At 49.9% G+C, this 15,394-nt stretch overlaps 1 protein-coding gene across 1 annotated transcript in view; it reads right to left on the bottom strand.

Moving 5' to 3' along the window:
• The window catches only part of TMEM167B (transmembrane protein 167B), a 60,727-nt gene extending 56,884 nt beyond the window's left edge, over positions 1–3,843 (bottom strand). The window contains exon 1 of the mRNA XM_069633534.1: positions 3,571–3,843. Coding sequence (XP_069489635.1) covers positions 3,571–3,580 — 10 coding nt within the window. The 5' untranslated portion in view covers positions 3,581–3,843. The remainder of the gene's footprint in view (positions 1–3,570) is intronic.
• Positions 3,844–15,394: the final 11,551 nt, after the last annotated feature.

The raw sequence follows: 15,394 nt of genomic DNA, 5'->3' as shown, positions 1-15,394 counted from the left end.
GTATGGTAGTCGACTATCTGTTTCCATTTCCTTCCCACTCTCCCCCACCCTGCCTTATCTGTGGCTTAGCACTTGCATTATGTGAAATGTTGTCAGGCTAAGTACAATAGTTAATTTCACATCCTTACTGTTCATGGCCTGTAACAATGTCATTGTATTTTCCCTTGTTCCCTCCCTTGAAGCGCTTTGAAACACATTGTGTATAGGCGCAATATAAATAAACTATCATATTATATCAGTTCTGGAGTGTATGCACGAGCCACCCACAGTGGTCCCTGATTGGACCACTGTTGGTGTGTTTGGGGTGGGGGCAAATATGCTATTGAGTGGGCTGAGTTTCTGTGCTCACCTGAATGTAGGATAAGAAAACGAGTCCTGCAGCCATTCCAGCAGATCTGAAGAGGATCCAAGTATCCTGTGCAGCTGTAGGAAGACCTGTGGACCCGTCCAGAAGGGGCATGGCAACCAACTCTTGCTGCTGTCCCGGTGGACCTCTGTCTGGCTACTGATCTCAGAATAGCCTTGCTGGTGCTATGACCCTTTGGACTGGTGGAAACAACCAGTCTCTACGTCATCCTGTATCCCTGCAGTTTGGAGTCTTCGGAAGTGTCCGTAGGCCAACCAACTCTATTTTGGCCTACTGTGTCAGAAGCTTACCATTTCCGTGATTTCACCCGGAACTTCGGTGGTATCCAGCTAGTCCCGCAAGTCGCCTTCCTACGAAGTTCCATCATCCCAGCATCAAAGGGTCCGGCACTAGAAGCGTTCTTAGGACGCAACTACTGAGACGACTGCTCTTGCCAACCATCTGTGGCTGTCGCTGGATCCCCCCCCCCTCTCCTAACCTCAATGATTGCCTTGAAGTGTCCTGCATTAGCGTCTGTTGCATTATTCCACTAGAAGTGGTTGCACACAGATCCTGGACCAAACCGGAACTTCGCTTGCACCCAAAGTTCCTGGGCATCTTCGACTGGAACCAACGGCGGAAAAACCTACCTCCAGCGATCTGCTAAGTCTGAGGAAAAATTAGAGTTCGGGTGATGAGTGGTAATTATACTTATTGGCGCCCCCACCTCCACCCTTTAAAAGTTTTTGAAGAACTTGGATTTGTTTTCCAACTCTTGGCTTTGGTAACATTTGTTCCAAAAGCCCTCAAAAATATAGAAAAGCATTTGTACTCACCAAATGAGCGCCAAAAGCATTTGTACTCACCAGTAAACTCCTTGGACATTCTTCTGGAGCAATCTTCACATGCACAGAACCCTGTCCCTAACTTTTCCCAACTTCTAAAAGTATTTGAGAACTTTGTGAACTTTTGAGCACAAGGCCCAATCAATTTAGGGTTGGACTTTATAAGTCAGGGTTGTTATTCCTGTGGACTGTTGGTGCAATTGTTAATTACTTACCTTCCCTTTCAGGTATTGGTTGGTCTAGTGTTTACTTTGCATTGTCTGTCACTTTATAGACGTTTTATATTAGTAGTATTATGTGATAGAACAGAGCAGGTAATTCTCTTTTATGGTGTATTCTTTGGCCAATAATACATATAGTAGGGGTATACACACTATGTGTAATGCTTGACTGCTTCACTGTGTGGGCTCATTGTGGACTCCTGACGCCAATCGTCTCTCCAGAAACTAAGCCTTGGCCACTCTCCATGCTATCTTGATTGGTTTGCTGGTAGCCTCCTAAACTTCTTAACAGTGGGGCATACAAAGGTGAAAGGGGGGAGGAATTGAAGTGCAAAGGGAAGGGGAATGTGGTCGGGAGAACCCCATTAACATAAAAGGGCAAAACAAGGAGAAGGCTTTGATGCAATATTCAACCACCAAAAGTATACACCAGAAATAGTTTGGAGATGAAACCACATAGACCAACTCGCACCAAATGCTTGAAGGTGGTATTAAGCACTATTCATGAAACCCAAATACATATATCAAATCAGGAAACTTAATGGCCACCAACACATTTTTCCCTTCCTGCAAATCTAGGTTGCCCATGTTTAGTCACTGACGTCATAGCTGTGACAGTCCATTACACACGTCAAATCATATCAACTGCTTCAATGCCAAGAGACACCAGCAAACACCTTACACCAAGAAGCCACCATAGGAACCGCCACACATCCTGCCATCTGTGACACCACTGTCACACTATACGCCTCAGTTGCACTGTACACAAATTGCAATAAATACAACAAAGACTGCTCCTACAATAGTGTCAGAATTCACAAATCTGCTCAAGAACTACAGAAGAATGCGATTGCAGCACACGAATGGCTCTCCGACAAATATCCAGAATTCTCAAGTTTCCCATCCCATGGCTATGCGTGATAAGGCCATCCAGTACTGTTTTTCTTTTAATTGTGGGATTTATAGTTTGCCTAAGAGAAAAATACAAGTCACAGAATCGAAAAGGGAAAAACCCCCAGGACTGTGTGGCCTTCTCAATCATGGCCACGAAAAACCTGAGAGCTCTTAGGGATCACAAAGGTCCACGTCAGCACTATCCCAAACTGCAATACAGAAGTCAAAACTCAAAATAAAAGTTGGACTATGGAGATCCACCAACAAGGAATCCAAAAATAAATCCAACAAGTAATCCAAAAATAAATTCATAAATCCAGCACAGGAAATGGGCCGGAACAAGACAGAGCGGTGTGCTCCCCTGTCCCCAGACCTTGCACACGACATTCAAAGATCTGCTCTGAAACCGTGTTATCCCACAGTCATGCAACACACGCTTCACGAGTTGGCAGCTTTCAGAAGATTGCAGCGCTGCTGAGTCTTCTGAAAGTGGTCTGCTTGTTAATTGTGTGTGCGTTAACTAAGGTTTCTGAACGGGATCCTGCCTGCAAGATCTGTCCTGAAGAAGAGTTATCACATGCACAAGCAACCCACGTTTCAACAAGCAGATAAGTTGATTCAGCACGGGAAACTGAATACATAAACAGTCAAAGCCTCACATACTTCTTGAGCTTTCCAACCTGGTATATAAGACGAGCAATGTACAGACCTGTTTTTCTTAGGGTTAGTAGTGTGACCAATCAATTTGCTTTTCTGCAAAGCTTCAGGATTGGGTTCTATGACTACGAAGAGATACTGTATTGCTTGATCTAGCCTGGGGCCACGACCCCTCCACCACACGGCCGCGCCCCTCCAAGGATGAGAAGATTCCCACAGTAAATGTTTTCCATTTTCAGCACTGCATAAATTCAATGTGACACAACACCAAACAAATCTATCTAAGCCAAAAGTTGTAACAGAAACTGTCAATGCCATTAAACATTGTAGACCCCATCTCCCAGCCCCACCAATGAAATCACTCACTGCCACAGCGCACGACATTAACGATACCTTGGGAGCGTTAAATAAAGTCCAACTGGCAGGAATAACGTAAAACTGACAGCGCAGCAAAGAGACCCCTCTCCTATTGACAAGGAAGCAATACTGCCAAGGAACACTGTTCCAATTAACAGGGCATGAACAATCACTGCAAGATCATGTGGCAGGTACCCCAAAGGGAGATCGTAACAGTGAATACCGGACCAAGTCCTTCTTTCTCCCTCACCGTTGGTCATGGCGGCCCCGAGCACCGTTTGCCGGGCTCTCTGTACGGGTCACTAGGCTGCACGATACTCTCTCGATTCCAAAACTCTCTTTCCCCTCTACTTCCGGGTCCAGTTGGCAGGAGGCGGGGCAGCGCCCTGGCGTCTGTAGAGTCGCAGGACCTTCCTCGAAACGTAACTCCGCCCAACGTCACCCCACTGCTAGGTCTCACGGCTTCTAAAATGCGCATGCCAAGAAAGCAGTTGACGTTCATCATGGGCGCAAGGTGCACCATGATTGAGTCAGGCAAGCTTTCACCACGTTCGCGCTTAAGGTGCCTGCTCACTAATTGAGAATGTTATATCTTTGCCTGCTTCTAAAATGGCGCTCTTTAGTTCGGCCTACAGGCACGCGTTTTAGGAGCACCACGCGCGCGCAAAATCAAACCAGATGAGGTGGCTACAGAAGAAATAAAAGCTTGAAAAGATCTGTTCACTTATTTTTTATAAATACTCTCAAGCTTAATGGAGCGGCAGTGAAATAGATGTTTTTACACTCGGTTTAGTCTCACTTCTCTTATCTTTTGAAAAGGAGGATGTTTTTTCGCATGTTTTCAAAGAGCTCAGTGTTGTTATATGTGCCCCGGGGACCCACACACGCAGGCATTCATGCAGGCACACAAGGAGGACGCGGGACGCGATGTTGGTCCGTCCGCGCACTTTATTGCCGCCGCGCATGCGCGGGCCACAACGAGGCTCGCGCATGCGCGCTATACATAACTCGGGACGTCACATCCCTTTTCAACTTTAACAAAAATAGAACATAAACTTGCGGGGTGCCTGATCCCCGATGCAACTGGTGGCCTTGAACACAGCCTTTAGCCATTACACTTACGTCCATTCAGGTCCCTTCGGCTTGGTCTCCCGAGTCCAGGACATAGTCCTTGAGATAGCCTGGCAGCCTCCGCTCTCGGCGGACTGGATATCTCAGTGGGGTCTCAGGCCGCGTGGGACAGCCGAGTCCGGCTCCAGCTGGGGCTTGGCGCCCGCTCTCGCCTTGATCGGCGTGTGGTTCTTCCGTGCTTGTGGCTTCCTCCGGTGCTTCATTCTCGACTGGATTTTCAATTCTCTTGAAGAACGACCGGTTGCGTGTAACAGTCCCCCGATCACAGGCCGCCGTTACCATCGTGCCCTTCACGTGTGTTACCTTCCACGGGCGTGGCTCAAATGGGAGGGACAGTTTGCCTTCCGGGTGTCGATTCCTGACCAACACCGTGTCCCCTACCCGCATTTCCTTTTCCTGTAGCCCTCGTCGTTCACTTTCCTTTTCGTTGCGCCTGATTCGCTCTTCCCGAATCTTCTCATCGTCGATAACTCCGGGTGTTCGGCCTTCTTCCTCCGGTAGTAGTCCTCTTGGGCATCGTCCAAATAGTGCTTCCGCGGGAGCCACTCCCGTGGACTGGTGAGGTGTCGTGCGGTATTCCCTAAGAAATTCCACAAGCTTTCTCTCCAGGTCTGCCCCGCTGCTGGCGGATATTCGTAGGACTTTATTGAGGGTCCGCATCATCCTTTCGGCTTCCCAATTGGCCCGTGGTCAGAGTGGGGACACCCTGCGATGTTGAATTCCTCTTTCCTTGAGGTAGGCGGCGAACTGGTTGCCAGTGAACGGCGGTCCGTTGTCCGAGCATATGAGGTCTGGGAACCCGTGTGTGGCAAACATCTTGTCTAGTGCCTTCGTTGAGAATTCAGTCGCCGTTGATTCAACTATCTCTACCTCGGGGTATCGTGACCATTGGTCCACCGCTACCAGAAAGTACATGCCCCGTCCTGTTGACCCAAAGTCTACATGTACCGTCCCCCATGGTTTTTGGCTGCGTTCCATGGACCGGATCGGCGGAGCTCTGTCGCCTGGGGTCGCGGCCTGGCACGCTAGTCATCTTTTCACAAAGTTCTCTACCATTTTCTCCAAATCCGGGAACCATACTTTGGCCCTTAACCATGCCTTTGTTTTGACCACTCCCTGGTGGCCGACGTGCGCTAGCTCTAGCATCCGGGTCCTCAGCGTCTTTGGCACGACAATTTGGCGGCCTCTCAGTATGAGCCCGTCGTCCGAGATGGAGAGGTCCTCTCGCACCTTCCAGAGCGCTTGGAGGTCCCTCTGGGCCACTTCTTGTCGGCGCGAATTGTCCCGCAGCACCTCTTTCCAGTCACCGCTTCTTATTGCCCTTCGGACGATGCCGAAGACCTCGTCGTTGGCTGATTCCGTCGATACGACTGCTCTTGATATCGCCGTCGGAAGAGATCCTTCCACCACTTGACACAGTAGTCCGTGACAGTCACTCGCGCCAATGTCCGTATCCGGATCCTCTTTGTTGGGGTGGCGTGATAGATAGTCTGCCGGATTGTTGGTGCCTGGCCTATATATCAGTCTCACCCCATACTCCATCAGCGCCAGCATCCACCTTTCGATCCTGGGTGGTGGTTTCGACGACACACCGGCTAGTATCGGTAACAACGGCTTGTGGTCCGTCACGACCACAACAGGTTTGCCCAGGATGTATAGGCGGAAATGGCGGCAGCCCCACAGGATGGCTAGTGCTTCCCTTTCAATCTGTGAGTATTTCATTTCAGTGGTGGAGAGGGCCTTGCTCGCATATGCGATAGGACGCATGTTCCCACGCTCGTCCGGTTGCAGTAGTACCGCCCCCACCCCTACCGGGCTCGCATCTACCACCATCTCGGATTCCACTCCAGGGTTGAAATACGCCATGGTGTCGCCATCGGACAGGGCGGTCTTCAGGGTCTGGAATGCCTCTTGCTCCTCGGTGCCCCATTTCCATGCTGTGTCGTTCCTCGTCAGCGCCCTGAGCGGCTCTGCCGTTGACGCTAGCCCTTTGATGAATCGCCCACAGTATGTTACCATCCCCAAGAAGCTTCTCACCTCGGTGGGGGATTGTGGGGCGGCAGCGTTCCTGATGTCCTTGATTTTGGCCGGGTCTGGAGATACGCCCGCTGCATGGAAGATGAAGCCAAGGAAACCTATGCGGTCCTTGAAGAACTCGCATTTTTGCCGATGTAACGTGAGGCCTAAACTTTTCAGCCTTTGGAGAGTGCTTTCCAGCCTCTTCACGTGTTCCGATTCCGAGGCCGCGAACACCAGGATGTCGTCGCTCATGTTCAACACGCCTTTTAGACCTGCTAGGGCCCCTCGGATGGTATTTTGAAATACTTCGGCGGCTGACGAGACCCCGAAGCTTAGGCGTTTGAATTGGTAGAGGCCATCGTGCATCGTGAATGTAGTTATATATCTCGAGTCAGGGTGGAGCTCAAGCTGATGATACCCTGCTCTCAGGTCCAGTTTAGAGAAAACCTTGGCGCCTTGTAGTTCTCCGATGATGTCATCGAGGGTCGGTGTTATATGTCTTTCCCTCTTGATCGCCGCATTGGGCAGTCGCATATCCACACATATTCTAACCGCCCCGGGTTGTTTTGGTTTGGGCGTCACCACGATCGGAGAGACCCATGGCGTCAGCCCCTCAACTCTCTCGATGATGTCCATGCTGACAAGGGATCGGAGCTCCTCCTCCACCTTTTCCCTGAGGTGGAAAGGTATCCGCCGGTGTTTCAGGGCCGTGGGCCTGATTTATTCGTCGATGTGGAGACGCACCGGGGGCGCTTTCAATTTCCCAATTCCCTCGAAGATGCCTGAGAATTTGTTCAACAGTGTCTCGATGTCTATCTGATATACCTCGTATGCGAAGTGGACGAGGTTCAGTGCCTCAGATGCAGCGGAACTGAGTATGGAGTGTGGGCTGACATCTGTGACGAAGAATCTGGCCTTGATCGAGACTTCCCCCTTTGACACTGGTGATACAAATACCCCTTTGAGAGGCAACGGGGTATCCCCCCCGAAGGTGAACATTTTTGCCATGGACTTGTCCAGTGTTGGAGGGCCTGGGAGTCTCAGGTAGTGTTCCTCCGCGAGAACACACACTGATGCCCCTGTATCGATGAGAATTTGAGTTGGCACCCCCAGTATGTTCACTTCGCACTTGGGCTGTCTTTTCCGTTTGCTCGCCGATGCAATGTTCGAGATGAAAAAGACCTCGTCTTCCTCTTCTTTGTCTTCTTCCTCTTCCTCGGCGAGCTGTAGCTTTTGAATTTCTAGTTCCAGCGCCGCGATGCTCCGCTGTCTTCTGAAGCCGCTACCTCGTACTCTCGCGGGTCCTCTCTGCACCGGCACAGGAGCGGGGGTACGGCACATGCGTGCATAGTGTCCTGGTTCGTTGCACCTTCCGCAGGACCTCCCCTTGGCTGGGCACTCCTCCGTGTGTGGCAGGTCATATCCACAGTATTTGCAGGAAGATCCAGAGGTGGTAGGGGTGTTGTTTCCGGATGACTTTCCTCGTCGCCAGTTGTTATATGTGCCCCGGGGACCCACACACGCAGGCATTCATGCAGGCACACAAGGAGGACGCGGGACACGATGTAGGTCCGTCCGCGTCCCGGCGGGAACTGCCGCACGGGCGCACTTTATTGCCGCCGCGCATGCGCGGGCCACAACGAGGCTCGCGCATGCGCGCTATACATAACTCGGGACGTCACAAGTGTCACATAAGGTAGTAAGCCTGGTTTAGTGTCGATGGCCTCATTACAAATCCGGCGGCCCATACTTGCCTAACCTCCGGATTTTTCCCGGAGACTCAGGAATTTTAACCATTTCTCTGGGTCACCGGGAAAAACCCTGGAATCTCACAAATTTTGGTGGGGGACAGCTTTCACTGATTGCTTTTTTTGTTTTTGTTATGCCTGTAGGACTGCGCCGCCGCGGACTCCCTGCCGAGTTTGGCTTTATCTCTGCAGCAATGACTGTAACGCTTCCAGCACATTGGCTAAAAGAATTCAGGTGAACCAAAATAACATGTGTTTATTTTGCTTCACCTTTCATTCTTTTTTGCCGACTTTCAATGCGAACGAGAGTTTCTTTTGCTTTCGTTCTTTTTGCCCAGGTTAGGGTGGACTCAGCCCCATTGAACCACAGCCATCAGGTTTGCAGGCTGGACAACTCACCACTGCCCTAAATAACATGCTGAAAAACAACATAGCTCTCAACTCACCTGCTTTTGGCTGGTGTCACCCGCCTTGAAAGCAGATGAATCACCCGCCAAGTCCCTGAGGCGCCCATTCACTTCTATGGGCCTCTCACCCGCCAAAAAGAAAATCGGGTGTTTTCACCCTCCTTGGAGACAAAAAAGGTTGGGAGCTATGAAACAACAAAGGTGAAATGTCCAATTTCGGTACTGCGAAATTCAGGGAAAATCTTTGTATTGGTTCTTGGAGTTTACATGTGCACATTTTAACGTGTTGATTTTATGGAAGGCGAATGCAATTTGGTTGGTTATGATTTGGTTGTGTTGCCGAACAGCTCTCCTTGCGGTGATGCCCCCCCCAAAGTGAACTCTGTTAGATCCCCCAAGACTGCCCCATTCTCAGCCCTCTGTGTGTTTCCTTCTCCGGGTGACAATGAGGAGCTGGGCCTGTGGGCTGTCCTCTTGCTTTTTTCCTCACACAGGGTCTGTCCATGGATAATATCTGCAGGCTGGATGCATGCCCTCTGTGCCTTGCTGGCCCAAGGAGCCCCCTTTCACCAACCCCTCACCCCGCCGCATGAGCACTCTCGGAACGAAAGCAGCGGCCAGGAATGGCAGCCAATGTGGATCAGCATGTAGGCCTTGTCTCCCTGCCTCTGCCGTACCCGCTGTGGGCGTGATCAGGGAGTCTTTACTTTTTGTTCCACCCTCTGCTCCACTGCCGAGATAGTCAGCAAGGCAGGAGCGCAGGGGACTGCTGGTCACTGCTGCTCTGCCTTTCTGCTTATTTTTGTTTCCCAATGCCTGACCCCCCGTTCGAACTCACCGAGGGTGCAGGCCACATAGATGGTATGCAGGCTGGGAGCTCACCAGCTCGGCTAGCAACACAGCTCTTTTGCAGAGTTTCCTCCAGAAAGCGCCAGCAGGCGCCGGGGGTGGCTGACCGCGTGACAGGATTACTCCTGCGCCGGGAGCCCCTCGGACAGGAGCCAGGCACAGTGTAGACTGGGGAGTCTGGCTTACACACAGGTTACTCAAATCTCTTTGTCGCCAGTTGTTGAGGGTGCTGGGAAGGCCGGGCCCTACTCTTGCACACACACAATGAGACGCAGTCTCAGCTTGAGTGTATAAGCGACTGGCGGCTGGGAAGCAGCTCACTCCCTTTATTAGCCTATTCCACGTGATCATAGCCGTCCTAGTGAAAGACGTGCTATGTTCATTTTAACATCAACATGTGACTGCACAGTGACGTGCCTAAATCACAACATCGCCCTCCTTTTTTTAATACATATAAATGACTTAAACTATAGCGTATTGTGAGAAACCTGAAGGTGTCTCACCCGCTAGTCCCTGGAGATCTGTCATCCAGGTGGCCAGGACACAGCAATCGCTATTGGATCCAGTTCCTGGGGGTGGACCAGTCGGGGAGGATGACCTGGATGGGGGTCTTGGAGGAGTGGAAGTGGGACACTGACGGGTGAGAAGCGGTATCCCTTCCTTATAACCCTTTTTCCCTGCCCTACCTTGTAGAATACCTAGACGCTCTACCCCACCCCCTTTCCGACACAAACGCTTTCTTACACGTGAAAGACAACGGACTAACAACAGAGCTGTTTACCTGACGTGTCCCAACACAAGGGTCAGGCAGAACCAGGCAATTGACAATAACTGCACACACCTGACAGCCCTTTCCCTTCCCCATAGGGGTAAAAGGCAGAACACGAGAGCACACTTTGAGCAAGGAGAAGCACACAAGAACATAGCTATTCCAGGACGGCAGTTCAAATGGAGAAGAAAGGCAGCAAGACCGGAAAGGACAACAAGGAGAGAAGTGCCCTTGCCCTTTTTGACAGACCCGTGAAGCCTCCATGAAAGTAACCTCCTTCATCCGGTCTCCCCTTTACTATTTTACAGTTCTTTGAACTTCTCTCATGTTGCCACTTCGCAACTTTCATTCACCACAGCCCGGTTCTTATCGGTTGTCAATTCGACTCACCGGCTGTGATGAATCACTAGGCTTTCCTTGTAGCTGGAGTCAAGGCCGTTACCACGGTAGCAGGAGTCTCCCTCGCTCTGGCTTATCAGGGTCGATACGCTGCGTCTCCTGCTGACATCTGCTGCAACACACTTGGGCTATTGTCCTCGGTCTTATGATTCCCTCTGCGGAGGTTTGGCGGTTCTGTTTTGAAAATGGCAAGGTCATGTCTCTCCTTTTCAGCCTCTCAATATTCGCCTTCTTTCTTGTCCTCTTGAACTGCCGGGTCTGGATAGCTGTTTCGTTGTGCAGATTGTCTTGCTCGTTGTAAAGACTAGAGGGGGGGTATCTGTACACCTATCCTCTATATGGCAGAGTAAAAGCACAGAGCACCCCAGCCAAGATTCTCTATATGGTAGAATGGACAAGCAACCAAGGCTTAAGCTCTAAGGAGGTGATGCAGTCTGGTTCTTAAGCACAGTGTAGTCCCCATATGATATGATATGATATAATATGGCATTTGTAACCCGGCTATACACAAGTGTTTCAAGCCCCACAAAGTAATTACCACACACTATGTTATGTCATCAACGACCTAGACTTTTTCCAGGGGAAGAAGCAGTCACCGGAGATGGCAAAGGGAACCCTTTGTTCAATGTTCTTAAGGAATTTGCAGCGTTGCGGCTCCGGTCGTCGAGCAGCACTGCGTCAGGTTGTCTCCGCTTCTGGGCAACACGGCTCGACTGGCTTCCAGCGGGTACAGAAATCTTTCGAACCCCAATCAACGGCAATGGACTTCGATGGCCTCGATACCCTGGTGCTTTATTTCAAGATTCTCAGTGAACCCCTTCTCAGGTCGACAGGCTTTTGGGATTGGCTTCCAGGGTATCTTAATGAAGATCAGCTTCTGCACGATGTTCCCTCGTAACTCGGGGAGAGTTCTCCTAGCCAGGTCCTCTCTCGGATCAGTCCGCGACAGTCTCAACAGCTTTTAGATTGGGTGAAAGGAAAGCAGCAGCAATTCTTCTCCTTCCAGCTGGGCTACAAATATAAGCAGCTTCAAGTTTCAACTTCACCTTCTGAACAAATTGGGAAGTGAGAGGTCCCCAGATATACACATCTGTCCCTCATTCACTCTGCTATGCCAAGCTCAGTCAGCCAATCAGACAGAAGGGTATTCATGCAGGCAGGCAGTTTTCAGGCTCAAAGGCATTCAGGCTATTCGCTTCCACCCCGACACCCATAACAAGGAATGTGGATTGGGGCAATCATCCAGCCTTTCAGCACACCACACCGCATTCATGTCAGTTTCAGGCAGGGCTGTCTCATTCATTGTGTCACACACACACACACACAGAAACCCGACACCCATAATATAGAATGCATATTTGTTACACACTCTATTCACACAGGTCCCACCCCAAGGGTATACCCACAACATACAGTCACTGGGAAGGCTCCAGCCAGTCTGGCCTTGACTTCCCCACAATACCATATATGGTTCTTCCACCAAACAGCCAGTCAGGGGAAGGGACAGAGTCAGGGCTTCTCAGGACTTTGGGAAAACAAGCTAACAGGCAATAGAAACCAAGAGGGCCCAGGGCCATCTTGTCTTCTATCAGAAATCGTGTTGGGTGTACCAAAATGGAGGATATTCGGAGCACCTGTCAAATTCAGCATTGAACTGCCACCAGCCCATAATCTGCTCTGTGGGCCACACACAGGTGCCCAAAAACATACACTAGGGGTACAGGGTTGTGTCCCCACCCATGGGTGTCATAGGGTTATCCCAAGGGTCTCTGTTCACCACAACCAAAAAGAGGAAGCGCTTCACTGCCAGGAGTCCCAACTGGGCTCCTGTGCAGAAAACAACACAGAACACACATGATAAGCGAGTACAGGACAAGGATATGGAGGCCCGACCCTCCAATGCATTTCCAGCATCACAGTCGCCCCCCCCCCCAGACTGAGGTTAGGGTGGTCTAATCTCCCACTAGACTGACACCCTCATCCAGACGGTCAACATAGCTTCTGGAAAGGCTATCTGCATTACCATGCCTCTTCCTGGTCTATGCTCAATAGCGAAGTCTAGCCTTTGCAGGCTAAAGGACCAACTGAGCAGTTTAGGGCTTTCACCCTTCATCTGCATAGGCCACTTTAAGGACGCATGGTCAGTTTTGACCTTGAAGTTGACCCTGCAAGGTAGGGCTTAAAATGCCTAGGGCTCAAACCTATACTGAAACATTCCTTTTCAACAGTAGCCCACTACCTTTGAGTTGCCTGCTGATGAAGAAGATAGGATGTTCCCTCCCTTTGTCGTCTAACTGGGACAAGACAGCTAACAATTCCGGTGTCACAGGCATCTGTTTGAACAATAAAGGGTTTGCTGTAGTCAGGTGCACAAAACACAGGTGCCCTACACAGACTTTCCTTCAAGCCAACAAAGGCCCTCTGACAGTCTTCCATCCAATTAACCTTCCTAGGTTGTTTGGGAGAAGTCAGAGCTGTCAGAGAGGCAGCTATGGTTCCATAGTCCACCATGAAGTTCCGGTGATACCCAGTGAGGCCCAAAAAAACTCTCACCAGGGTTTGTGTAGTGGGAGACTCCCTTTCATGTACATCCTGTACCTTACTGGAGAGAGGTTGGATTCAACCCCCTCCTACCTCATGACCAAGGTACGTGACTTTCCCATGAGCTATCTGGCACTTGGTGGCCTTGATAGTGAGGTTAGTCCTAAGCAAGTCCTGCGACACCCTATCCAAATGAGTCAAATACTCTTCCCAGGTGGAACTGTAGACAGCAATGTTGTCCAGATAGGCCACAGAAAAGGCCTCCAGCCCCCTGAGCGCATGATTGACCAATCTTTGGGAGGTGGCAGGTGCAGTCTACAACCCAAAAGGCATGACTCTAAACTGGTAGAGCTCCTCAGGTGTTGAGGACGCCACTTTTTCCTTGACCTGGTCATCAGAGCGATTTGCCAATAGCCTGAGGTAAGGTCAAAGGTGCTTACAAAGTTGGCAGCACCTATGGTGTCCACAAGCTCATCAGCCCAGGGCAATGGGTGCACATCAGTTTTGGTGATGTAATTGGCTCCTCTGTAGTCCACACAGAACTGCCAATCCTTGGTACCTGCTGTTCTGCTCAATTTCTGCTTAGTTCAAAATGACGCAGGAGCACAATGCATTCTGGGAGTGCTCGCAGCCATGTTGGATATTTACTTCACTCCGCAGTGAAAGGCTGCACACATTTTGCTGAAGTGTTAGATTCACAGTGCTGAGACAAACATGTTTTTTCAAACTTGGTTTGCAGTCAAGGCCATTTCTACTGGGAAAAGCTAACGTTGTTATGACTTGCTACTGTTCTCCGTGGAGCATATTTTTTCTGAGTTTTAGAGCAGGGAGGCCCTGCATTGCTTGGGGGGGAGCTCTCGATTGACCCAGCTGGCAACCGACGGCTGTCCCTCAACTGCGCAGGTGCAATTCCAGAAGGTTCAAGAATTAACTCCTTTTTTTGGAGTGTCTATATAGGCGGAAAATCTGGAGGGGTCAGGTGAGACTTCAGCCAGAGAAGGACGCTCCGTCTGGCCTTCCCGTGAGCTGTAGCACTCTCTTCCTGGCTGTCCCTCCGGAGTCTTCCAGCCGATTCTGGACGAGATGAGGACACAATTTACGCTCACGGTGATGTATTTCTTGAGTTATTTCTATGTACCTGTAAGCTTTGAATAAATAGCCGTAGAGAGCTGATTATCTTCTAAAGGGTGCGTGGCTGTGAATTACTGTGTCTGTCTGTTTTTGGGTCGAAGTATTTGGTCTAATTGCATTGGTGATTTATGGTAGTTCCGTGCACTTTTCAGAGGAGAGCAATACATTATGGTGCTGTTAGCAGGATTATTTGTGATGAAGTGTTCCAAATAATCTGTATTGAACGTAGATAGGCTTTGGTTATCTTGCAAGCGAAAGTAAGTTGGCAGTGAGTGTTGACCTGTGTTAAGCAGTTTTTTTTTCTCTTTTCTCTCTTCCCTTGATGGTGTGTGCGTGCTTGTGGGAGTGATTGCAGAAAGAAAAAAAATATATAGATATAAAGAGGTTTTGTACGATTTTGCAGTAATGAATAGTTTGTTCAGGAAAAAGAGTGTTACCGCTGGCGGTGAATGCTCTGATATTGTCATTCCAGGCTGGACTAAGAGTCCATATAATAAATTGGCTCAGGCATGGGCTTGTGGAGCCGGGCTAAGTGAAACTTGGGATCAAGGATTGGGGGATGCTGATCCGGCTGATGTCATGGCATGCTTGCAACAAGTTTCAGTAGAACGTGGTAAAGAATGTGCAGCATTTCGTAGGCGAGGTTGGGTTCTTTTGCATGCTTATAGGAAAATACATCAGAGGGATATGAAAAATGAGGTTTTGACATTAGAGAGAGAGCTAGCTGCAGAAAGGAAAACAGCGTTAATGCAGCAGATTCAAATGAAACTGTTTAAAGATAAGGCCAACACATATCAGGCGGTGGCCGAGAGGGCAGCAGTCAGAGTAGCTTGTTACAAATATAGGAAAAGACGGGGAGGGGTCAACAAAAGAAAGGTGGCAACTGTAATCGCTACCGCTGGTGCCGACTGGGATACAGATAAATGGGATGGGGATATTTTTGATTCAACCAGTCTAGAAAGTAGTTCTGCAAAAGAGTCTGACCCCAAACCAGAGGTAAAACAGAAAACAGTGGCGGCGAAGCCTGTTAGAAGGTGGCAAGTCGGACCACACCCGCAGAATCCTGGTGGTGGTATTGTG

This window comes from Ambystoma mexicanum, chromosome 13 (genome assembly GCF_040938575.1).
Source record: "Ambystoma mexicanum isolate Mex_15411 chromosome 13, UKY_AmexF1_1, whole genome shotgun sequence".
Lineage (NCBI taxonomy): Eukaryota > Metazoa > Chordata > Amphibia > Caudata > Ambystomatidae > Ambystoma > Ambystoma mexicanum.
Note: the sequence above shows the minus strand (reverse complement) of the source record. Positions and strands in the feature narration are given on the sequence as shown.